The sequence below is a fragment of the Eleutherodactylus coqui genome, chromosome 3 (assembly GCF_035609145.1).
Source record: "Eleutherodactylus coqui strain aEleCoq1 chromosome 3, aEleCoq1.hap1, whole genome shotgun sequence".
NCBI lineage: Eukaryota > Metazoa > Chordata > Amphibia > Anura > Eleutherodactylidae > Eleutherodactylus > Eleutherodactylus coqui.
In genome coordinates, this window is record NC_089839.1 from 11,714,931 (window position 1) to 11,739,563 (window position 24,633).

Below are 24,633 nucleotides of genomic sequence, written 5' to 3' on the forward strand. Positions count from 1 at the left end.
CCCCCTATGTACAAGAATATAACTACTATAATACTGCTCCTATGTACAAGAATATAACTACTATAATACTGCCCCCTATGTACAAGAATATAACTACTATAATACTGCCCCTATGTACAAGAATATAACTACTATAATACTGCCCCCTATGTACAAGAATATAACTACTATAATACTGCTCCTATGTACAAGAATATAACTACTATAATACTGCCCCCTATGTACAGGAATATAACTACTATAATACTGCCCCCTATGTCAAGAATATAACTACTATAATACTGCCCCCTATGTACAAGAATATAACTACTATAATACTGCCCCCTATGTACAAGAATATAACTACTATAATACTGCCCCCTATGTACAAGAATATAACTACTATAATACTGCCCCCTATGTACAGGAATATAACTACTATAATACTGCCCCCTATGTCAAGAATATAACTACTATAATACTGCCCCCTATGTACAAGAATATAACTACTATAATACTGCCCCCTATGTACAAGAATACAACTACTATAATACTGCTCCCTATGTACAAGAATATAACTACTATAATACTGCCTCCTATGTACAAGAATATAACTACTATAATACTGTCCCCTATGTACAGGAATATAACTACTATAATACTGCCTCCTATGTACAAGAATATAACTACTATAATACTGCCTCCTATGTACAAGAATATAACTACTATAATACTGCCCCCTATGTACAAGAATATAACTACTATAATACTGCTCCTATGTACAAGAATATAACTACTATAATACTGCCTTCTATGTACAAGAATATAGCTACTATAATACTGCCCCCTATGTACAAGAATATAACTATTATAATACTGCCCCCTATGTACAAGCATAATATACGTCCCCCAAGTGTCAGCGTGTCATTATCCCGTCCCCCAAGTATCAGCGTGTCGTTATCCTGTCCCCCAAGTGTCAGCGTGTCATTATCCTGTCCCCCAAGTGTCAGCGTGTCATTATCCTGTCCCCCAAGTGTCACCGTGTCATTATCCTGTCCCCCAAGTATCAGCGTGTCATTATCCTGTCCCCCAAGTATGAGCGTGTCATTATCCTGTCCCCCAAGTGTCAGCGTGTCATTATCCCGTCCCCCAACTGTCAGCGTGTCATTATCCCGTCCCCCCAAGTATCAGCGTGTCATTATCCCATCCCCCAAGTGTCAGCGTGTCATTATCCCGTCCCCCAAGTATCAGCGTGTCATTATCCTGTCCCGCCCAAGTGTCAGCGTGTCATTATCCCGTCCCCCAAGTGCCAGCGTGTCATTATCCAATCCCCCACGTATCAGCGTGTCATTATCCTGTCCCCCAAGTGTCAGCGTGTCATAATCCCTTCCCCCAAGTATCAGCGTGTCATTATCCCGTCCCCCAAGCATCAGCGTGTCATTATCCTGTCCCCCAAGTATCAGTATGTCATTATCCCGTCCCCCCAAGTGTCAGTGTGTCATTATCCTGTCCCCCAAGTGTCAGCGTGTCATTATCCCGTCCCCCAAGTATCAGCGTGTCATTATCCTGTCCCTCAAGTATCAGCGTGTCATTATCCCGTCCCCCAAGTGTCAGTGTGTCATTATCCCGTCCCCCAAGTGTCAGCGTGTCATTATCCTGTCCCCCAAGTGTCAGCATGTCATTATCCCGTCCCCTAAGTGTCAGCGTGTCATTATCCTGTCCCCCAAATATCAGCGTGTCATTATCCTGTCCCCCAAGTATCAGCGTGTCATTATCCTGTCCCCCCAGTGTCAGCGTGTCATTATCCCGTCCCCCAAGTATCAGGGTGTCATTATCCCGTCCCCCAAGTGTCAGCGTGTCATTATCCCGTCCCCCAAGTATCAGCGTGTCATTATCCCGTCCCCCAAGTATCAGTGTCATTATCCTGTCCCCCAAGTATCAGCGTGTCATTATCCCGTCCCCCAAGTGTCAGCGTGTCATTATCCCGTCCCCCAAGTGTCAGCGTGTCATTATCCCGTCCCCCAAGTGTCAGCGTGTCATTATCCCATCCCCCAAGTATCAGCGTGTCATTATCCCGTCCCCCAAGTATCAGTGTCATTATCCCGTCCCCCAAGTGTCAGCGTGTCATTATCCCGTCCCCCAAGTATCAGTGTCATTATCCCGTCCCCCAAGTATCAGCCTGTCATTATCCCGTCCCCCAAGTATCAGTGTCATTATCCCGTCCCCCAAGTGTCAGCGTGTCATTATCCTGTCCCCCAAGTGTCACCGTGTCATTATCCTGTCCCCCAAGTATCAGCGTGTCATTATCCTGTCCCCCAAGTATGAGCGTGTCATTATCCTGTCCCCCAAGTGTCAGCGTGTCATTATCCTGTCCCCCCAAGTATCAGCGTGTCATTATCCTGTCCCGCCCAAGTGTCAGCGTGTCATTATCCCGTCCCCCAAGTGCCAGCGTGTCATTATCCAATCCCCCACGTATCAGCGTGTCATTATCCTGTCCCCCAAGTGTCAGCGTGTCATAATCCCTTCCCCCAAGTATCAGCGTGTCATTATCCCGTCCCCCAAGCATCAGCGTGTCATTATCCTGTCCCCCAAGTATCAGTATGTCATTATCCCGTCCCCCCAAGTGTCAGTGTGTCATTATCCTGTCCCCCAAGTGTCAGCGTGTCATTATCCCATCCCCCCAAGTATCAGCGTGTCATTATCCTGTCCCTCAAGTATCAGCGTGTCATTATCCCGTCCCCCAAGTGTCAGTGTGTCATTATCCCGTCCCCCAAGTGTCAGCATGTCATTATCCCGTCCCCCAAGTATCAGCGTGTCATTATCCCTTCCCCCAAGTATCAGCGTGTCATTATCCCGTCCCCCAAGTATCAGCGTGTCATTATCCTGTCCCCCAAGTATCAGTATGTCATTATCCCGTCCCCCCAAGTGTCAGCGTGTCATTATCCTGTCCCCCAAGTGTCAGCGTGTCATTATCCCGTCCCCCCAAGTATCAGCGTGTCATTATCCCGTCCCCCCAAGTGTCAGCGTGTCATTATCCCGTCCCCCAAGTATCAGCGTGTCATTATCCCTTCCCCGAAGTGTCAGCGTGTCATTATCCCGTCCCCCAAGTGTCAGCGTGTCATTATCCCGTCCCCCAAGTGTCAGCATGTCATTATCCCGTCCCCCCAAGTATCAGCGTGTCATTATCCTGTCCCTCAAGTATCAGCGTGTCATTATCCCGTCCCCCAAGTGTCAGCGTGTCATTATCCCGTCCCCCAAGTGTCAGCATGTCATTATCCCGTCCCCCAAGCATCAGCATGTCATTATCCCGTCCCCCAAGCATCAGCGTGTCATTATCCCGTCCCCCAAGCATCAGCGTGTCATTATCCTGTCCCCCAAGTGTCAGCGTGTCATTGTCCCGTCCCCCCAAGTGTCACCGTGTCATTATCCCGTCCCCCCAAGTATCAGCGTGTCATTATCCTGTCCCCCAAGTGTCAGCGTGTCATTATCCTGTCCCTCAAGTATCAGCGTGTCATTATCCCGTCCCCCAAGTGTCAGCGTGTCATTATCCCGTCCCCCAAGTGTCAGCGTGTCATTATCCCGTCCCCTAAGTGTCAGCCTTTCCTTGACCTAGTCTTATATCTGTAAGAATACTCTATGAGGTCTTGGAGCCTTTAAATCCTCAGCGCTATTTGCATGACAAGACGGATATGATGTGATGGGACATATTTAACCCTTGTCAGATGGGTTTGTGCAGCTATTGATTCTCATCTTGTAGCCTCGTCATTTTCCTAGATAAGACAAGAAGCGATTGCCTTCTAGATGTTGCTATTTCTTAATTAACAGTGTCACAGTGTGCGAAAAATCAATTTCTGACTTGATGCTACACGGCGATACGCTGTACGCCTGCAAAAGCAAGTAATCTCCAGCTGCCTCCCCGGGCCGCTGCTTCATTATCCGCAGAGAAGACGCTACCTACTTTATATAAGTGTTGGCGTTCCCCTCTGGAAAGACATAAGGATGCTTCTTCCGGAATACGTGCCCCACTCGGCTGCAGGGGAGAATCTCCAGACTCCCGCCGCACATCCACACGCGGAATGAGATTTCTGAAAAACATTCCAATCAGCAGATGTCAGATCCCGCGGTCCGCGGATTATACGGGCTCTGTAACATACAGCAAGCCTAATCAAAAGCGAATGGGAAAGCCATTGTACTGGATGTAGTAATACCTTATCTACAGACACAAGGAAACCTCCTGCCCCGATACATTGTATCAAACACCGCAGTCCTCTGGATGAAGCTAAATGTATCGTCCAGAAACTAAAACGTTTCTCTTTTTTCTTAAGGGTCTCTGCACACTACGTTTTTATTGCGCTTTTTTTTCACGCCATTGTCAATGGGACTTTCTAATGTTAAAAATGCATCGCAAGTTGGTGTTTTGCAATTTTTGTGCGATGCGTGAGAAAAACGCGCAAAAAACTCAAGTTTGCAGAAGCCCTTACCGAAAGGTGATCAGCTGTTTGCCCTGAAACCGTATTCTCAGGGAGGTTATACATCTTGGCCCAATCCCTTTGGCCTCTTGTCCACGGGCGGGTCGGATTCCGCGTGTGGGAGCCCGCAGCACAATCTGACCCTGTCTGCAGACGGCGTCCGCGTGTACCTCAGTACTTACGGGTTTTCTGTACTGCACATGGATTTTTTTAAAAGCTCCCGCTTTCCCACGGAATCTGTGGACCATCCGCAATTCAATTTTGGACACGCCGCGGATCGGACGTCTTCTATTGATTTACATGGAAGCCGTCCATGTGGAATCCGCAGTGAAATGCAGCATGCTGCGATTTCTTTTCCAGACCAAAAGGTTCGCGAATCAAATCCTTGTGCGTTATTTCATTTGCGGAGCTCATATTTGCCTTTGGGCGGCTTGAATTGCGGATTTCCTGCATGGGTGCCCCGCGCAGATTCCGACACTCAGATCCACCCGTGGACATTGGGCTTTAAATTGAGCTGAGCTGTAATACCACACACTACCCATGGACAGGGGTGGCGATGTTTCTGGAAGTAAGCAGCCATGTTTTCTAACCCATTACTACAGGTTTCAGTGAAGAAGCCTGCGCCACAGTACCAGGCATAGCCACAGATGAGGGTGCGGCACTGTGCCTGGATAAGTACTAAATGGCCACGGAGCGGCATTCTTCTACAGATCAGTGAGGGCCAGACCCCCATCGATCAATACTGCGGTGTATTCTAAATGATAGGTAACCACTTTAACTGTGTATTAGCCGTAAACATTACATTAGAGTAATGCAGAAAGTCTGCCAGTGTTAGGGCAGGATCCCACACAGTGTCTGCGGCCTGGCATCTGTACAGCAAAGCTGCGGTATAGCTACTGTATGGCTGAGCTGCGGTATAGTTACTGTACTGCTGAGCTGCGGTATAGTTACTGTGCGGCTGAGCTGCGGTATAGCTAATGTACTGCTGAGCTGCGGTATAGTTACTGTACTGCTGAGCTGCGGTATAGCTTCTGTACGGCTGAGCTGAGGTATAGTTACTGTGTGGCTGAGCTGCGGTATAGTTACTGTGCGACTGAGCTGCGGTATAGCTTCTGTACGGCGGAGTTTCAGTATAGCTACTGTGTGGCTGAGCTGCGGTATGGCTACTGTGCGGCTGAGCTGCGGTATGGCTACTGTGCGGCTGAGCTGCGGTATAGTTACTGTGCGGCTGAGCTGCCTTATAGTTACTGTGCGGCTGAGCTGCGGTATAGTTACTGTGCGGCTGAGCTGCGGTATAGCTTCTGTACGGCGGAGTTTCAGTATAGCTACTATGTGGCTGAGCTGCGGTATGGCTACTGTGCGGCTGAGCTGCGGTATAGTTACTGTGCGGCTGAGCTGAGGCATAGCTTCTGTACGGCTGAGCTGCAGTATAGCTAATGTATGGCTGAACTGCAGTATAGTTACTGTGTGGCTGAGCTGCAGTATAGCTTCTGTATGGCAGAGTTGCGGTAAAGCTACTGTGCGGCTGAGCTGCGGTATAGTTACTGTGCAGCTGAGCTGTGGTAGAGTTACTGTGCGGCTGAGCTGCGGTATAGTTACTGTATGGCTGAGCTGCAGTATAGCTAATATACGATAGCGTTGCGGTATAGCTACTGTGCGGCTGAACTGCGGTATAGTTACTGTGTGGCTGAGCTGCGTTATGGCTACTGTGCGACTGAGGTGCGGTATAGCTACTGTGCTGCTTAGCTGCTGTGTAGCTACTGTGTGGCTGAGCTGCGGTATAGCTATAGTGCATCTGAGGAGCGGCATGGCTACTGTGCGCCTGAGGTGCGGCATGGCTACTGTGCGCCTGAGGTGCGGCATGGCTAATGTGCGGCTGAGCTATGGCCTGCATACAGTACCGTTGAGCTGCAGTATGGCTACTGTGCGGCTGAGCTGTAGTATGGCTACTTTGCAGCTGAGCTGCAGTGTAGCTACTGTACAGCTGAGGTGCGGCATGGCTACTATACGGCTTAGCTGCTGTGCGGCTAAGGTGCAGTACAGCTATTGTGTGGCTGAGCTGCAGTATAGATACTGTGCGGCTGAGCTGCGGTATAGCTTCTGTACAGCTGAGCTGTGGTATGGTTTCTGTGCATCTGTTGTACGGCTGAGCTACAGTATAGCTACTGTGTGGATGAGCTGCGGTATAGCTACAGTGTGGCTTAGTTGCGGTATATCTACTGTGTGGCTTAGTTGCGGTATATCTACTGTGTGGCTTAGTTGCGGTATAGCTACTGTGTGGCTTAGTTGCGGTATATCTACTGTGTGGCTTAGTTGCGGTATATCTACTGTGTGGCTTAGTTGCGGTGTATCTACTGTGCGGCTCAGTTGAGTTATGGCTACTGTGTGGCTGAGCTGCGGTATATCTACAGTGTGGCTTAGTTGCGGTATATCTACTGTGTGGCTTAGTTGCGGTATATCTACTGTGTGGCTTAGTTGCGGTATATCTACTGTGTGGCTTAGTTGCGGTATATCTACTGTGTGGCTTAGTTGCGGTATAGCTACTGTGTGGCTTAGTTGCGGTATATCTACTGTGTGGCTTAGTTGCGGTGTATCTACTGTGCGGCTGAGTTGAGTTATGGCTACTGTGTGGCTGAGCTGCGGTATAGCTACTGTGTGGCTTAGTTGAGTTATGGCTACTGTGTGGCTGAGCTGCGGTATAGTTACTGTGTGGCTTAGTTGCGGTATATCTACTGTGTGGCTTAGTTGCGGTATAGCTACTGTGCGGCTGAGTTGAGTTATGGCTACTGTGTGGCTGAGCTGCGGTATAGCTACTGTGTGGCTTAGTTGCGGTGTAGCTACTGTGCGGCTGAGTTGAGTTAGGGCTACTGTGTAGCTGAGCTGCGGTATAGTTACTGTGCGGCTGAGCTGCGGTATAGTTACTGTGCGGCTGAGCTGCGGTATAGTTACTGTGCGGCTGAGCTGCGGTATAGCTACTGTGCGGCTGAGCTGCGGTATAGTTACTGTGCGGCTGAGCTGCGGTATAGTTACTGTGCGGCTGAGCTGCGGTATAGTTACTGTGCGGCTGAGCTGCGGTATAGCTACTGTGTGGCTGAGCTGCGGTATAGTTACTGTGTGGCTTAGTTGCGGTATATCTACTGTGTGGCTTAGTTGCGGTATAGCTACTGTGCGGCTGAGTTGAGTTATGGCTACTGTGTGGCTGAGCTGCGGTATAGCTACTGTGTGGCTTAGTTGAGTTATGGCTACTGTGTGGCTGAGCTGCGGTATAGTTACTGTGTGGCTTAGTTGCGGTATATCTACTGTGTGGCTTAGTTGCGGTATAGCTACTGTGCGGCTGAGTTGAGTTATGGCTACTGTGTGGCTGAGCTGCGGTATAGCTACTGTGTGGCTTAGTTGCGGTGTAGCTACTGTGCGGCTGAGTTGAGTTAGGGCTACTGTGTAGCTGAGCTGCGGTATAGTTACTGTGCGGCTGAGCTGCGGTATAGTTACTGTGCGGCTGAGCTGCGGTATAGTTACTGTGCGGCTGAGCTGCGGTATAGCTACTGTGCGGCTGAGCTGCGGTATAGTTACTGTGCGGCTGAGCTGCGGTATAGTTACTGTGCGGCTGAGCTGCGGTATAGCTACTGTGTGGCTGAGCTGCGGTATAGTTACTGTGTGGCTTAGTTGCGGTATATCTACTGTGTGGCTTAGTTGCGGTATAGCTACTGTGCGGCTGAGTTGAGTTATGGCTACTGTGTGGCTGAGCTGCGGTATAGCTACTGTGTGGCTTAGTTGAGTTATGGCTACTGTGTGGCTGAGCTGCGGTATAGTTACTGTGTGGCTTAGTTGCGGTATATCTACTGTGTGGCTTAGTTGCGGTATAGCTACTGTGCGGCTGAGTTGAGTTATGGCTACTGTGTGGCTGAGCTGCGGTATAGCTACTGTGTGGCTTAGTTGCGGTGTAGCTACTGTGCGGCTGAGTTGAGTTAGGGCTACTGTGTAGCTGAGCTGCGGTATAGTTACTGTGCGGCTGAGCTGCGGTATAGTTACTGTGCGGCTGAGCTGCGGTATAGTTACTGTGCGGCTGAGCTGCGGTATAGCTACTGTGCGGCTGAGCTGCGGTATAGTTACTGTGCCGCTGAGCTGCGGTATATGTACGGCGCGGCTTAGGTACGTCTGCAATGCTTTTTCTTAAAATTTTTTGCAGTACATTTCCATATCTCTCAACAGTAAGGAAAACATCATCGACTTTCAATCTCAGACATAAAAAGTGTCTGTCTTCATCAGTTTAGTGATTAACAGATTTTTGCCGGGTAATTGAGGTCAGTGCGTGACAGGCGAAAAGCCTGCTAATAGTGCCGGGGAGTGCCCAATAATGCCACAATACAGTGTCCAAATAATACTGTCCTAATAGCAGTACCATACACAGCCGAAGTAAAGCTGGCATATATTGTCCATATAACAGTACCATACACAACCCAAATAACTGTCATATATTGTCCTTATAGCAGTACTATATAGGATCAAAATCTTGCTGCCCCATACTGTCCATATAGTTGTACTATCAATGGCTCATATGGCTCTATACAGTACTTAAGTAATGCCATAATACTTAGTTCAAACATCAGTTCTGTATGTTACCATCAAATTGTGGCCAAATATCAGCATAATACATGTACAGATAACAGTTATATGCAGCGCACTAATACTACCGCTAATGGGCTCATTTAAGCGGGCCGAGAATTGACCCTCTGTGATGAAAGCTGATCAACAAGGCATGTCGATCAGTACTCGTTGGCTGATAATGATCGGCTTCTTGCTTTGGTATATCTATCATTGGTTCGGCATGTGTTGCCCCTATACACACCGGAAGATGTGCAGAAAGAACTTCACACAAGCAATGAAATCGTACGAAAAATATGAAGGCAATGGCTTTAAATGGCTCCATGCACATGTGTGATGTTTTAACACTTTCGATGCCTCTTGAAAGCGCTGCGTCTGATTGGCTGAGCACTGTGACCAATCAGAGGCAGCGCCTCCTTGAATAGACATGCTGCACTTTTGTTTTAACGCTGCATTGAATGACGACTGAGCGCTGCCTCTGATTGGTCCCAGCGCTCAGAGCCAGTCAGAGGCAGCGCTTTCAAGAGGCGGGGATTTTTAAATCCCCGACCAGAAGGGAAGAGTGCCGATAATCGCCCCATGGAAATATTCTGCCATACGGTGCCCAAATAACAGTGACATATAATTCCAAAACAACATTACCCAGGCTGTGGGCACCAGGGGGGACCTGTTCATAGATAGTACTAAAGCCATGGAGGAATTTCTTGGAGTGGGTTCTGCTGCACCAGTATCAGGCAGACACAGCCTCTGGGGCGCGCTGAGCTTGGTGGTGGCAATGAGGGCTCAGCTGGGGCAGCTGGAAATAGGAGAATCTGGGCCAAAGCTGTAGGCCGGCAAAGGGATGGAGGCTCCTTTAGCCCAGGCTTCCATGGCTCTGCGGTCAGCATATGACAATTAACCCCTTGGCACTGGTTCCACGCTTTTGGAATAACTGTTATTTTATTAAGAACTCCTGGATTCTCTGTGGTGCAGGAATGGATACAATAGATACAGATGTGTCTAGCAAGACGCTTGCCCTCAGTTGATGCACCGTCTCTAGTACTGTAATCAGTCCGGTACGAAGCAGTTGCAGAAGCGGCGCACTTCGTGGTCAAAGGACTGCAGTACAGCAATGTGATTGCCAGGGGGAGACAGTTTCAGAAGCAGTGCACCTGGTGGTGAAGTTCATTTTACCTTGAGAAAGAGGGAGAGGAGCTGCCAACGCGGAGCCCTAGGAAAGATTGCGGTAATGCCGTAGGTTGGTCTCTGTCTGCTCAGTGAGTTGCTCTGTTCTTAGCTGCCGGTGGGCATTACGTTAGTGTAACAGGTGTCACCACACTCAGAATGCATCGTCCATAGTAAATCATTCACATACCGTACATCATAGAAGGGTACAGTTGGAAGGGACCTCCAGGGTCATCGGGTCCGACCCCCTGCTCAGTGCAGGATCACTAGATCATCCCAGACAGATATTTGTCCAGCCTTTGTTTGAACACTTCTATTGAAGGAGAACTCTCCCCTCTCGAGGCAACCTGTTCCACTCATTGATCCCCCTCACTGTCTTATATCTAATATGTGTCTCCTCCCTTTCAGTCTCATCCCATTGCTTCTAGTCTTTCCTTGTGCAGATGAGAATAGGGCTGATCCCTCTGCACTGTGACAGCCCTTCAGATATTTGTAGACAGCTATTAAGCCTCCTCTCAGCCTTCTCTTCTGCAAGCTAAACATTCCCAGATCCTTTAACTGTTCCTTATAGGACATGATTTGCAGACCGCTCACCATCTTGGTAACTCTTCTCTGAACTTGCTCCAGTTTGTCTATGCCTTTTTTTTAAAGTGGGGTGCCCAGAAAGTGATGCAGTATTTCAGATGAGGTCTGACTAAGTAAGAGTAGAGGGGGATAATGACCTCACGTGATCTAGACTCTATGCTTCTCTTAATGCATCCCAGAATTGTGTTTGCCTTTTTGGCTGCTGCATCACATTGTTGACTCATGTTCAGTCTAAGATCTATTAGTATACCCAAGTCTTTTTCACATGTGCTGCTGCTTAGCCCAATTCCTCCCATTCTGTATGTTCTTTTCTCATTTTTCTTGCCTGATGTAAGACTTTGCATTTCTCCTTGTTACATACCATTCTGTTAGTCACTGCCCACTGTTCAAGCTTTTCTAAATCTATGTTAGCTATCCTTCCTAGCTTTGTGTCGTCTACAAATTTGATCAGTTTCCCATCATTTCCATCCTCCAGATCATTTATAAAAATGTTTAACAACACTTAAGGGAATTCTCCCACTTGGATGTGCAGCCATTTATGACCACTCTTTGAGTACGATCACTCAGCTAAGTGTGAATCCACCTAACAGTTGTCTTGTCTACCCATGCTGGCTCTGGTTAATTACTCCATTCTCATCCAAGTACTTGCATACATGCTGTTTAATAATTAGTTCAAAGATCTTTCCTGGTATAGAAGTCAGGCTCACAGGCCAGTAGTTTCCTGTATCTACCTTCTTCCCTTTTTTGAAGATAGGGACAACATTTGCCCTTTCCAAATCTTCTGAGACTTCTCCTGTTCTCCAGGAATTTTCACAGATTATAGCTAGTGGTTCAGCAATTACCTCCACTGCTTCCTTTAGTATCCTAGGATGTAATTCATCTGGACCTTGGGACTTGAATTCATTTAAGTTAGCCATGTGTTCCCTCACCATCACTCTGCTTATAGATAGTCTGCATTCTTTTATTCCCCCAATAGCACAGGGAAGATCAGCTGATGTTACACCTACTTTCTGAGAGAAAACAGATACAAAATAGGAATTTTAAAGTTCGACCTTCTCAACATCATTTTTAACCAATTCACCATTTTCAGCCTGTAAGCATCCAATAGCATCTTTGACTTTTCTTTTGCTTTTGACCCCCCAAATCCTTTTTTATCGCTTTTGGCCTCTGTTGCAAGCCTCAATTCATTATTAGCTTTAGCTTTTCGGACACTTGCCCTACAGTTTCTGCAGACCCCATTATATTCTTCTTTAGATATCCCCCCCTCTTTCCATTTGATAAACATATTTTTCTTCCTTTTTAACATGTGTACAAGTTCTGTGTTCATCCATCCTGGTCTCTTTAAATGCTTCCCATTCTTCTTTCTTTTAGGGATACATCTAACTCTGCTGAAGGTACTGCTCTCAAGATGTCGCAACTTCCTACGCCAGAAGCATAGTTCCTCCCCCTTTAGGTAGACAGCACCAGAATCAACAACCCAACTATAAAAACTTTTTTTTTTGTAAAGGAGGGCAAAACAATAATGGAAGAAGAAATCCAAGGAGGGAAAATGTTAACTGCACACCTCCACCTGTAGGCGCTGTCACACACGGCGTCGGTCAAATGCAGCATTTTACTATGAGTTTGATCGCCACAATTGTGATGGGGGTGTTAAAAACGCATGAAAATACAGCAGACAGTGCTCGGAAATTGCGGCGTTAAAAACACAGCATTCGCAGAAGGGGGAGCAGTCTGCCTATGCACTGAGCCAAGCGGTATCAGAAGTAGCAGGACTTTGATTTACTAAGACATTGATGCAGTTGGCCAGACTTTCAGGTAAGGGGGGGGGGGGGTGAAGAGAGGGCATTAACGTATTGCTCTGTGGCACTACAAAGTGGGCGATATAAGTTTCATGGGCACAGAGGAAGCACTATTACTTTGTGGAGCTATAGAGAGGGGACTATTCTTTTGTGGAGCCACAATGGGTGGCACTTGTACTATAAGAGTGCATTGGGGGTAGCGACCAGATAGGCAGCGTGTACAGAGATAAGCTGTATCTAAAAGAATTCTGCATGGTAGTCTGGGTAAAGAAAAAAAACGAAAACAGATGACTCCAATCAGAGAAGATGTTGCCCGTGAGCACTGGAGGTAACGGCACTCTAAACACTATCACTGCGTAGACTTGGTGACTACTTTATTTAGAGGTATACTAGAGTTGAGTCCCTGTATTTAAGCCCTCCAGCTTACGGTTACACTGTCTCCTACGTAATTGTTTGTTTAGTTTTTCTATGCAGCTCCATGAGTTCTATGTATGTTCCCTGCCAATTTTTTTCATACAAATGGGCACATATGACAAGAGAGGTGAGGATATGAGGTACAAAGCAAAACGTGACAAGCTAAGTAGGCTGTGCTACTTTTCTGCCATGATCAGTTGGTAAGATTGTCATCCACAGAAGAAGCAATGTTTAACTTGACACTTAACACATTAAATACATTAAATATATGGAAACACCATAAGAATTGCATGCCTTAAAATAGGTCTCTACATGTCTTACTGAAATATGATTTATAATCCCATGTAACTTAAGTGGAGGTAATATGACACAGATGCTGCTGGGCAGATGTTCACATCTGCCCAAGCAGCAAGGCTTCATTGGTCAGGATCTGAGCCACTCAGCTGCTTTTAGTAGCTGTCTCCCAAAACCACCTAGAGCAGGGCAAGAGGTGAAGTAAACACAAATTTGGCGGGAAAGCTCTAAGGGACTCAGTGCTAATGGTTAAAATCCCATGCATTTCGTACGCTGTTTCCATATTTTTGTCCACCCCTTGTACACTGTGGCACAGAACTTTTTCTTGCCTTTTGTTTGTTAAGATAAGATAACTTGTCGCAGCAAGTTATCAGTGTTGGGTTAAACTTTGCTATATCTGTACTCCCTTTTCCTTGCCGCCTGCCTCTGTTCTCTTTGTCGTCGCTTTGTGTTTTCTTGTCCTACTTGTGACCTGAAGTCTATCAAAGCAGCCGATACATTGTACGCTGGAGCTGCAGAGTGATGCGATCTGCTTTGAGTTGCAAGAAAGTAACTTTGTAGAAGAAACTTTCTTATTTGAATGTGATAATAAGCGATCCGGCGCGGGCGGTGTGGGGAGCTCGCCGCACTTCTGTAAAGAAAAATGAAAAACAAAGGTGGTGAAAAGCCGCTCTGTGCTTGCCAGAGGCTTGAAATTCAATCAGAATATTGACTGCGTGGATGCATGGCACAAGATAACACATACATAATAGCTTTCGGGATCCCGGAGGAGGACACTTTCACTTGATGAGTCAATAAATTCCAAAGCAAAAAAAAAATACGGAAGCGAAAAACTGATTAGGCCGATTCAGATTTTCATATATTCTGCCTGCTATATAAACCAATTTGTCACTCTCAATATGTCTGCCGGCTGCGAAAGGAAGAGTGGCCTATTTTCATTAGTCAGAGACCGAGCATCATGGACGGGAGATGTATAAATATCCGCGACTGCGAGACATATTTTATTTATCGGGTTCTCAATAAAGAAACCATTCACCCCATCACCTTCCTGGAATATATTGCCCTGTTCGCAGCCGGTGACAGCTGGCCCGCCAGAATAACATATTACCTGCCCATTCACGCTAGATGGGTTCGACTCTTTTAAAGTGACCCTCCAAATTCTGCCCCAAGAACAGAGGGGTTGGGAAGATATTCCCTGCACTTGTTCTTCTCTGCCGTCTGCCCAATCTGTCAGCTCTGGTCCCAGTTTTTGGCCATCGAAGATGATCACTACAACTTTCTATCTGGCTAACGCACACTGTGCAATGTCTTCTGATTGGCCAGTGGTGATCACATGAGCACCTGTGATTACTGGGAGTAACTGCACTATACTCACTATCCATGGAAGTATCTGTACTGTAATCACTATTACTGTATAGAACTGGTACTGGTCTGTTATGTTCTGACGCCATTATTTAGAAGTATACTAGAGCTAAGCCGCTATATCTAAGACTGTGCACTGCTGCTTCATTGGCCAGTCCTGATCACATGAGCACCTGTGATCCTGCATCTAGCTTGGATACAGGTGGGCATGGAGGCTCTAGTACCCTGTTGTACCACCTCTAGCTCAGATATAAGATCTGATATGGGTGGGCATGGAGGCTCTAGGACCCCCTTGGGCCACCTTCGGCTGGGATACAAGATGTGATATGGGCGGGCATGGAGGCTCTAGTACCCTGTTGTACCGCCTCTAGCTTGGATACAAGATGTGATACAGGTGGGCATGGAGGCTCTAGTACCCTTTTGTACCACCTCTAGCTTGGATACAAGATGTGATACAGGCGGGCATGGAGGCTCTAGTACCCTGTTGTACCACCTCTAGCTTGGATACAAGATGTGATACAGGCGGGCATGGAGGCTCTAGAACCCTGTTGTACCACATCTGGCTTGGATACAAGATACCGGTTTTGTATGATATCCTGCTACATATCGCTTGACATTTGCTGTAACTGAGTCTCCAGATCCTGCTAACTCATAGGCTGTGGAAGTTGGCATCCCAGGTGGTCCCATACATGTTCTATTGGCTATAAATCAGTGTTGTGGGGGCTCCTGGGACCCCCTTGTGTGTGCGGCCGGGCATTATCCTGCTGGAGGCCGCCATAAGAGAAACACATCTGGCTGCCGGATGAACTGAACATATCGCTGAGCTGTCATTGTCCCTCGTACCACTACTAGGGGGGACCGACTGTTGTATGTGATGACCTTCCTGACCATCACACCAGCAGGGGGCAGTGTGCCGCTCCACAGCCAAGGCAGGATTGAGGCGCTCACCCCGAGGTCTCCAGACACCAACACGGCCGTCGCCAGCGCCCAAACTAAACCTGGATTCATCGCTGAAGACACCCGGTTCCCCTCCATAGCGCCCAGTTTCATTGTTCACGAGACCACTAAAAATGGAGGTGACGGTGGGTGTCAGAGGTTGTACATGTAATGGGGACCGCGAGACCAAATGTCCTTCCGCCAAGTGCCTGGAAATGGTTCCGACAGACACAGGGGTGTAACGATGGCGCCCCCTGTCTCTGGATGTAAGACAACGAAACAGTTAGAGCTGCTGCTGCTTGTCAAACGATCAGACGCTCCTTGCTACTGGTGGTCTGTCGGGGGTCCTGAGCCTGGTCACCTTGTGTGCCCCCATCCACTGGTCCCAACACCTCCTAACAGTCTGATCAGACGCTCCTCTCTACTGGTGGTCTGTAGGGGGCGTCCTGAGCCCGGTCACCTTGTATGCCCTCACACATCCACTGGTCCCAACACCTCCTAACAGTCTGGTCAGACACTCCTCTCTACTGGTGGACTGCAGGGGGCGTCCTGAGCCCGGTCATAATGTGTGCCCTCACACATCCACTGGTCCCAAAACCCCCTTAACAGTCTGGTCAGACGCTCCTCTCTACTGGGGGTCGAGGGCGTCCTGAGTCCGGTCACCTTGTATGCCCCATCCACTGGTCCCAACACCCCCTAACAGTCTGGTCGGATGCTCCTCTCTACTGGTGGTCTTTAGGGGACGTCCTGAGCCCGGTCACCTTGTGTGCCCCCATCCACTGGTCCCAACACCTCCTAACAGTGGTCAGACGCTCCTCTCTACTAGTGGTCTGTAGGGGGTCCTGAGCCTGGTCACCTTGTGTGCCCTCACACATCCATGGGTCCCAACACCCCCTAACAGTCTGGTCAGACGCTCCTCTCTACTGGTGGTCTGTAGGGGGCGTCCTGAGCCCGGTCACCTTGTGTGCCCTCACACATCCACTGGTCCCAACACCTCCTAACAGTCTGGTCAGACGCTCCTCTCTACTAGTGGTCTGTAGGGGGTCCTGAGCCTGGTCACCTTGTGTGCCCTCACACATCCATGGGTCCCAACACCCCCTAACCGTCTGGTCAGACGCTCCTCTCTACTGGTCGTCTGTAGGGGGCGTCCTGAGCCCGGTCACCTTGTGTGCCCTCACACATCCACTGGTCCCAACACCTCCTAACAGTCTGGTCAGCTCTCCTCTCTTCTGGTGGTCTGTCAGGGGGTCCTGAGCCTGGTCACCTTGTGTGCCCTCACACATCCACTGGTCCCAACACCTCCTAACAGTCTGGTCAGACACTCCTCTCTACTGGTGGTCTGTAGGGGGCGTCCTGAGCCCGGTCACCTTGTGTGCCCCATCTACTGGTCCCAACACCCCCTAACAGTCTGGTCAGAATGGCCGGTGGGGGACAATTCATGGATACGACCATCCAGCTTCTCACATCCCAATAATGTGCAGCTCTCAGACTCTGGTATCCGGGTGAAATCTCTTCTCTGCGTCGTAGAGGCGTCTAGTGACCAACAAGCTTTACACAAGCGGAAGAAGTCACTGCACACAAAGAGCCTCCGAGAGCCTCTTATAGGACAAGGGGGGGAACCACTTTTAGGGTCTCCGGTGACAAGAACGTCCATCTAATCACCACAACTCTCATCATTTACAGATCTGCCTGAGATGGAACCGCAGGACGGGGTCTGCAGCAGAACGACAGCCTCTTCTGGCGTTGTATTTTTTTTGACAATGCATGTATTTAGAGGGATACTAGAGCGGAGTTGCCTTATCAAAGCCTGCTATATTATATGCATGCTGTCTCCAAAATAATTTGTTTTTTGACCATCAAAGATGGCTGCTGCAATCTTCTATCTAGCTAATGTACGTTGTGCACCGCTGCCTGATTGGCCAGCGCTGACCACATGAGCACCTGTGATCACTGCACTACAATCACTATCACTGGAAGAACCTGCACTGTAATCACTATTGCTGTGTAAAACTGGTATCTGACTATTATATACTGACTGCATTACTTAGAGGTATACCAGCGCTCAACTGTTATATCTAAGCCCGTGACATTATACTATTAGATATGCTGTCTCCAACATAATTTGTTTTTTACGCCATCAAATATGGCCGCTGTGATTTTCTATTGAGCTAATGCGCACAAAGTAATTGGCTTTTGCTACTCACATGAGCAAGTCTGGCCAATCAGAGAGCAGGTATAGTGAATTGGTAGTCTAAACAATGCATAATGGACATTAGGTAATCTGAAGATTGCGTTGGCCATCTTGGACAGATGAAAATGGGACTCAAAACCAGCAGATTGGACGGATGGCAGTGAAAAACGAGTGCAGGTAATGCAGAATTTTGGCCCAAAACTGGAGGGTTGCTTAAGGCCTCGTTCACACGGGCTACAAAATCCGGAAGTGAGAGAATTAGATTCTTAACGTAAAATTTGGATGCTAATTCTTTTGCACGTAGAATTGAATAATCAAGTTGGGACCCATTAGCTTTTTCTAGTTATGACATAATCAATGCTGCTGCCAAATTTCAAGTTTCTACGACACCGGGAAGTGAGAGAATTAGATTCCGTATGTAAAATTTGGACGCTAATTCTTTTGCGCTAGAATTAAATAATCGAGTTGGGACCACTTTACTTTTCCTATATTGGACATAATTAGAGATGAGCGAGCATACTCGTCCAAGCTTGATGCTCGTTCGAGTATTAGGGTGCTCGAGATGCTCGTTACTCAAGACGAGCACCACGCGGTACTCGTCTCGATTAAACAAGCACTGACCATTGAATTCAATGGAGCCGGCAATACAGCCGGCTCCATTGAAAGCAATGGGCTTCCGGCGAGCGCGGGATGAATTTTCGGAAGGGCTTAAAAATATAAGCCCTTACCTGAAAATCATCCTAAAATGTGTAAAAATAAAAAAAAAATGTATACTCACCTTTCCGCTGCAGCCGGAGTTCAGCCGCGTCTGGCCGGCAGTTCTTCTGAACTGCACTGAGTAGTATTCAGCAGCCGGGGATTTAAAATCCCCGCCTGCTGAATGAGCTGCCTCTGATTGGTCACAGCCTCACCAATCAGAGGCAGCTCTCACTCACACCCATTCATGAATTCATGAATGGGTGAGTGAGTGCTGCCTCTGATTGACTCAGCGCAGGGACCAATCAGAGGCAGCACTCACCCATTCATGAATTCATGAATGGGTGTGAGTGAGAGCTGCCTCTGATTGGTGAGGCTGTGACCAATCAGAGGCAGCTCATTTAGCGGGCGGGGATTTTAAATCCCCGGCTGGTGATAGATCAGCAGTTCAGCACCACAGTGCAGGGGACAGCAGGAGAAGACGTGGCTGTGCCCCGGCAGCTGAAGGGAGGTGAGTATCTATTTTTTTTGTTTTTTAAATCACTTTTAATTCATTTCCAGGGAATGGCTTATATGTAAAGCCCTTCCCTGAAAAAAAATTCAGGTGTGCCAGCAGACCATTGTCTTCAATGGAGTCGCCGGCAGCAGCAGCGGCTCCATTGAAGAGAACGCCTGCATTTTTATTCTTTTTTACACTAAAATCTTTCTTTTTCAGGTAAGGGCTTATATTTTTAAGCCCTTCCTGAAAATTCATCCCGCGCTCGCCGGCAGCCCATTGCTTTCAATGGAGCCGGCTGTATTGCCGGCTCCATTGAATTCAATGGGCTAACATCGTTCTTCTCTGCCACAGCTGTTACAGCTGTGGCAGAGGAGAATGATCTTTATGCTGACAGTGTGGGGGGGGGGGGGGTGTCTCACTCTTGCCACTATTGTGGCTTAATAGTGAGACCTCGGAGCCCGAAATGCAGCCCTGCATGTTGCTCCTCGCCTGCCCTATCCATTTCTGTGTTTTTTACATGACTTTGGTGATTTGCTAAGATTTTCACAAATGAAAACCTTAGCGGAGCACCAGTCATATACAAAAATGCTCGAGTCGCCCATTGACTTCAATGGGGTTCGTTACTCGAAACGAACTCTCGAGCATCACTGAAAGTTCGACTCGAGTAACGAGCCCTCGAGCATTTTGGTGCTCGCTCATCTCTAGACATAATCTATGCTCGTGCCAAATTTCATGTTTCTACGACATCGGGAAGTTGGAGAATTAGTCGCGAGTGAGTGAGTGAGGGCTTTCGTCTTTATATATATAGATGGCTCCTCCAGGGGCTGCAGCACCCATCATGCAACAGATGCGACACAAAGCAGATGCGAACCGCCTGAAGCCTCTTTCACACGAGTGTAAATACGCCGTGAATAGAAGCCACTGATTTTCATGGCTTAACTCACAGCTGTGTATTGTTCACCAGACTTTCAGTGCGCTTAACTCATTGTAATATGTATTTCCTACACGCGTATAAAGACCGCGTATTCACAGACCGCTATGCACATGCATGTATGTGATTGCACCCTCAGGTTCATGTTGCATTTTTGGGCTCCAATTAATATACAGAGTAAGCCGAGAAAAGCTCCCAGCTATATATTAGACCAGGTTCAGTGATGAGTTGTTTCCGTCCGCAGGATCTCCTTTCACTGAATGTTTTCTTCGATCGTGCCATTCTCTGTATACTCTCCACACTGTTACATGAGAAACCCCCCTGCGGTTGGCAGTGAGACCCCGGCTAGTCCAGCACCGATGACCGGCCTCATTGGAAGTTGCTCCGATCGCTGGATTTTCCCATCTAATGTGGATTCACACTGAAACTGATCCGTGGAAAACTTGTCACGTGATTTTATACTCCGGGGTCACGGGGAGAATTACCATACAGGGAAGCGCCAATCATGAGAAGGTCGAGGCTCTAATAAAGTGGTGGAGGCTCTAATAAAGTGGCGGTGGCTCTAATAAAGTGGCGGTGGCTCTAATAAAGGGCCGATCAGTATACACTGACCAGACGGAGGCCAAAAATGCACTCTTTTCACTTCTATCTAATAGCGCTCTTCAGCCTGTATATAAAGAGCTTCGCCGTGTGCACACTAGACGTAAAGAAACAACGCAGTGTGAACCCTGTAATCTCTATAAGATGTTAGTGTTTGTATTTCTGATGTCGCAGTGACTGGAGGAATCTCATCCTGTAGTAAGATTATGGGAATGATAACAGCAGCAGGATAGGAGTGTGTTGACCTCGTGGGGGGCAGTGACTTGTGCGCTCATGTGATGATGTAGGACTACATGTGACAGGGGCAGCATCATCAATGGGGACAAGTGGCAGCCATAACTGAGTTACATCGTAGACGGAGCCGTATTCACAGCAGCACAGAGCACTACATGGGGAGACGTGTGTTGATCATGTGGGGAAAGTGACCTACCCACTCATATAAGTGATAGTGATGACACGGCTATATGTGACGGGGAGAGCCATGATGTGAGGTGGGAATGGCGACAAGTGGGAGGTCACACTTATATTGTAGGAGTAGGCTCCCCACAACATGGAGGATTTTAGGCAAGGGGTGGGTTAATTCTGTGGTGAAAGTGACCTGTCCACTCATGTGGTGACATTAATGAGGTGAAGGCTACACGTGACAGGGGTAGAGTCATACGAAGAGGAGGGGGCTGGAGGTAAGAGGGGATCACAGACTGATAGTGAAAGGAGCAGCCTACCAGCGGCACAGAGTATTTCAGGAGAGGGTTGTGCTGATCTTACAGGAGGCAGTGACTTGTGCACTTATGTGACGATATTAAGTTACAATAGGGCTGTATGCACTGGCATAACTATAGGGGATGCGGTTGTACCCGGGCCCAGGAGCCTTAGGGGGCCCATAAGGCCTCTCTTCTCCATATAGGGAGCCCATACTATGAATAAAGCATTATAGTTGAGGGCCCTGTTACAGGTTTTGCATTGGGGCCCAGGAGCTTCAAGTTACACCTCTGCATTAAGGGGTTAAGAGAAGTTGGGGGGCCTTAAAATAAACTTTTGCACCTGGGCCCATCAGCCTTTAGCTGCGCCCCTAGCTGTGTTTAACAAAGTCATGTTATGGGAGTGGAAAAATCAATCATGGAAAGAGTGTGTTGGCTTAGTAGGACCACTGACCATATAAGTGAGCACATGGCTGCATGTGAGCCTGAAAGCAAGTAGGAGGTTCAGGGAGGAGGCAACAGCACAGAATAACAATGGGATGTGTTTTCAACAGCACACCCAGTGGCCGCGCCTGGCATTGCACGTGGGATCAATGCAAAAAACGAGGACATTCGTTGAAGACTTATCATCCTATATGTCAGATGCAAAGTGACAACCCGAAATATGGACACGGCATTTGCATGCATCAGCAATTAGAAATCTTTATTTTCTCCCCAGAATGATTTCTTAGTTCCTTCCTTAAATAAATGTGTTCTTGGTCGCTTTAAATTAGCATTTTTATAGCTGCAACGTGACGCCTGTGTATTTATGGCGCATTAACTCGCCTCTTTTTTACATTTCTTACCATTATTAATGCATTTCTCAGATGAAATTGATCTAGTGCAATCGTTTGGGGGGAAAGAATAAAGCGCCATCTATCACGGCTCTCACAATGCATTGGCGGTGATGTAACCAGCTGGAGCGCTGCTGTCTGCTCCTAGATTGTGTCGCGTAATAGAAAGTGTCAGCTTCTAAACTCCGGGCTTGTTCCGGCTCAGTCATGCAAGCCCTCTCCTCCTGACACCAGACACGGCTCTGTTTCTAAGTAATTCCATTTGTATTTGTGCTCTTGTCACATTCCTCCGACAGATACAGATGGCTATTGAGTTTTCCTTCAGCTCCATCTCATTAAGTCTCTAAGCCTTCGGTAAAACGTGATACACAAATAGGCTACTTAATATGGCAAATGTCGCCCATTTCCAGAGGGAGCTCACATTTACGCTGAACTCCATCAAGGTCGTGACAAAGGGGTGCAGCTAAAGGCTCTTGGGTCCGGGTAAGAAAGTTCAGTTTGTGCCCCCCCTTCCTCACAACTTTCCTTCATGGCAGCCGAAAGAGAACTTTACGCTGCGTCATTGGGTCTTGTAAGCGAGCCATTAATGCAGCACTAGCGGCCCGCGATGATGCCAGCGCCGTGCCTCAACCTCCGGAAAAAAAGCTTTTTATATCACTGTGGGCTCAGATACAGCAGCTCCGCTCTAGTATAGCTATAATAATATAGTCACCATATAGATATCAGTTCTATGGAGTGATAGTGATTACAGTGCAGTTACCTCCAGTGGTCACAGATGACGTCTCCTCTGATTTGTGTCAGTGCCTTCGCATAATGCTTGCACTTACTAGTACTGTAGTAGTGCCCCCTGCTGTGCCCTGCAGAGTAATAGTGCCACAGTACAGTAAGGGTACGTCCACAGGTAGCAGAATTGCAGAAAATCACCACCAATATCCAGTGTCAATTTCCGTGCCGAAATCCGTCTCATGTGAATGTGCCCCTTTATTTATTCCCTAGTGCCCACCACAAGAATGGATTCCCCTTTTGAGTCTCCCTTATGGTCAGGGTGGTCTCCCTTCTGTGTCCTTCCCATAGTCATGGTATCCCTGCTTCTGCGCCCCCTCCCTCCACTCTTTTCTATTACTATTCTTCACATGTTTTTTTTTCCACATGAACCTGTGCACCTCTAATCACTATGATAATACATTGCAGTATATCGGTACTGCAATGTATTATTGCTGATAATACCAAGCATAGGCTATGGCAAACCCAGAAGCCATTATTTGGTGTTCAATTTCCATAGCAACCCATTGGCCCTCTGTGATTATGACGTTGCATAGGGGGCACCCTCCCTCTGTGAACCCTTTACATGCAGCGATCAACAATGATTGTGGCATGTAAGGGGTTAACAGTGGTGATCGTCGCTCTCACGGATCCCTGCTGTTGCTGTCAGTCACAGCTGGCTCCACTGCAGATGGTAGAAGCTCAGCCTCTGAGCCCGCGCGATCCATAGGAGGTAAGCTCACATCCATTTGCGGGAACACCTTCCCACCTAGGTTGTAAGTTTGCATCCTGGGGAGGGAAGGAGTTTATGACGCACCTCCGAAGAATTGTTGGGCTACATTGCCAGGACAAGCCTGGTACATTAAATAGTAACACTGAAAAATACACCTCGTCCCCCAAACAACAACAAGCCGTCCGACAGCCATGGAAACGGAAAAATAAAAAGTTATGGTGTTTTGAAAGTGAGAAGGAAAAAACAAAAATTTTTTAAAAAAGGGCCGCGTCCTTAAGGAGTTAATAACAGTAAAAAATGTTCTAAGGAGAAAAAGAGAACTTTGTAAACAATCCGGAATGAAATGAGAAACGTACCGGGAGATTTGATATGAGAAGCCGGGACGGGACGTCAACCTAGTTTTAGAATTATGGACATGGAGTTTAGTGCAGATTGTAGAGCGGCGGGCAGATAACCGGAGCCGGCACTAATCACAGCGAGGAGCGAGCGCAGGGGATTAGAGAGAGTTATCTGCCGAGTGACAGATGAGAAGAGGCATCTCACCTGTGATACCAGGGAGGAATCAGAAGAAGGTTCGCCATGGAGGGGAGACTCGCCCCAAAGTCGTGTCCTTGGGACTAGGAGACGGAACTAGGGGCCAGCAAATGGTTAAAACCCCAGCGGTAGAAAGATAAAAAAAAAGTTCTGGTGGACAGAAGGCGGCAACAAAGTATTTTTTTAAGATATTTTGTTTTTTAAAAGTAGTGCAACAATAAACTGGATACATTTGGTATTTGTACCGACCCACTAAATAAAGTGATCATCTTATTTTTGCTGCGGTGTGTACGCCATAAAAACAGAACACCCCCCACCCCAAAGATGGCCGAATTGTGTTTTGTTTTTTTTCATTTACGTAACTCCACTTAAAAATGTTTTAAAGTTTCTAATACATTATACGGTACATTAAATAGAACCATTAAAATGTAACTCGTCCCGCAAAAAATGACCGTCAGATATTCGCATCAACAAAAAAGTAAAACAGTTATGATTTTTTGAAGGTAGGGAGGAGAAACCGAAAATTTGAAAAAAAAAGTCCACTTTGTGCAT

At 47.5% G+C, this 24,633-nt stretch overlaps 1 protein-coding gene across 1 annotated transcript in view; it reads right to left on the minus strand.

The window, feature by feature from the left end:
* GALNT14 (polypeptide N-acetylgalactosaminyltransferase 14) overlaps nt 1-24,633 on the minus strand; it is a 499,381-nt gene that overhangs the window by 34,815 nt on the left and 439,933 nt on the right. The window contains exon 10 of the mRNA XM_066595121.1: nt 3,938-4,064. Coding sequence (XP_066451218.1) covers nt 3,938-4,064 — 127 coding nt within the window. The remainder of the gene's footprint in view (nt 1-3,937; nt 4,065-24,633) is intronic.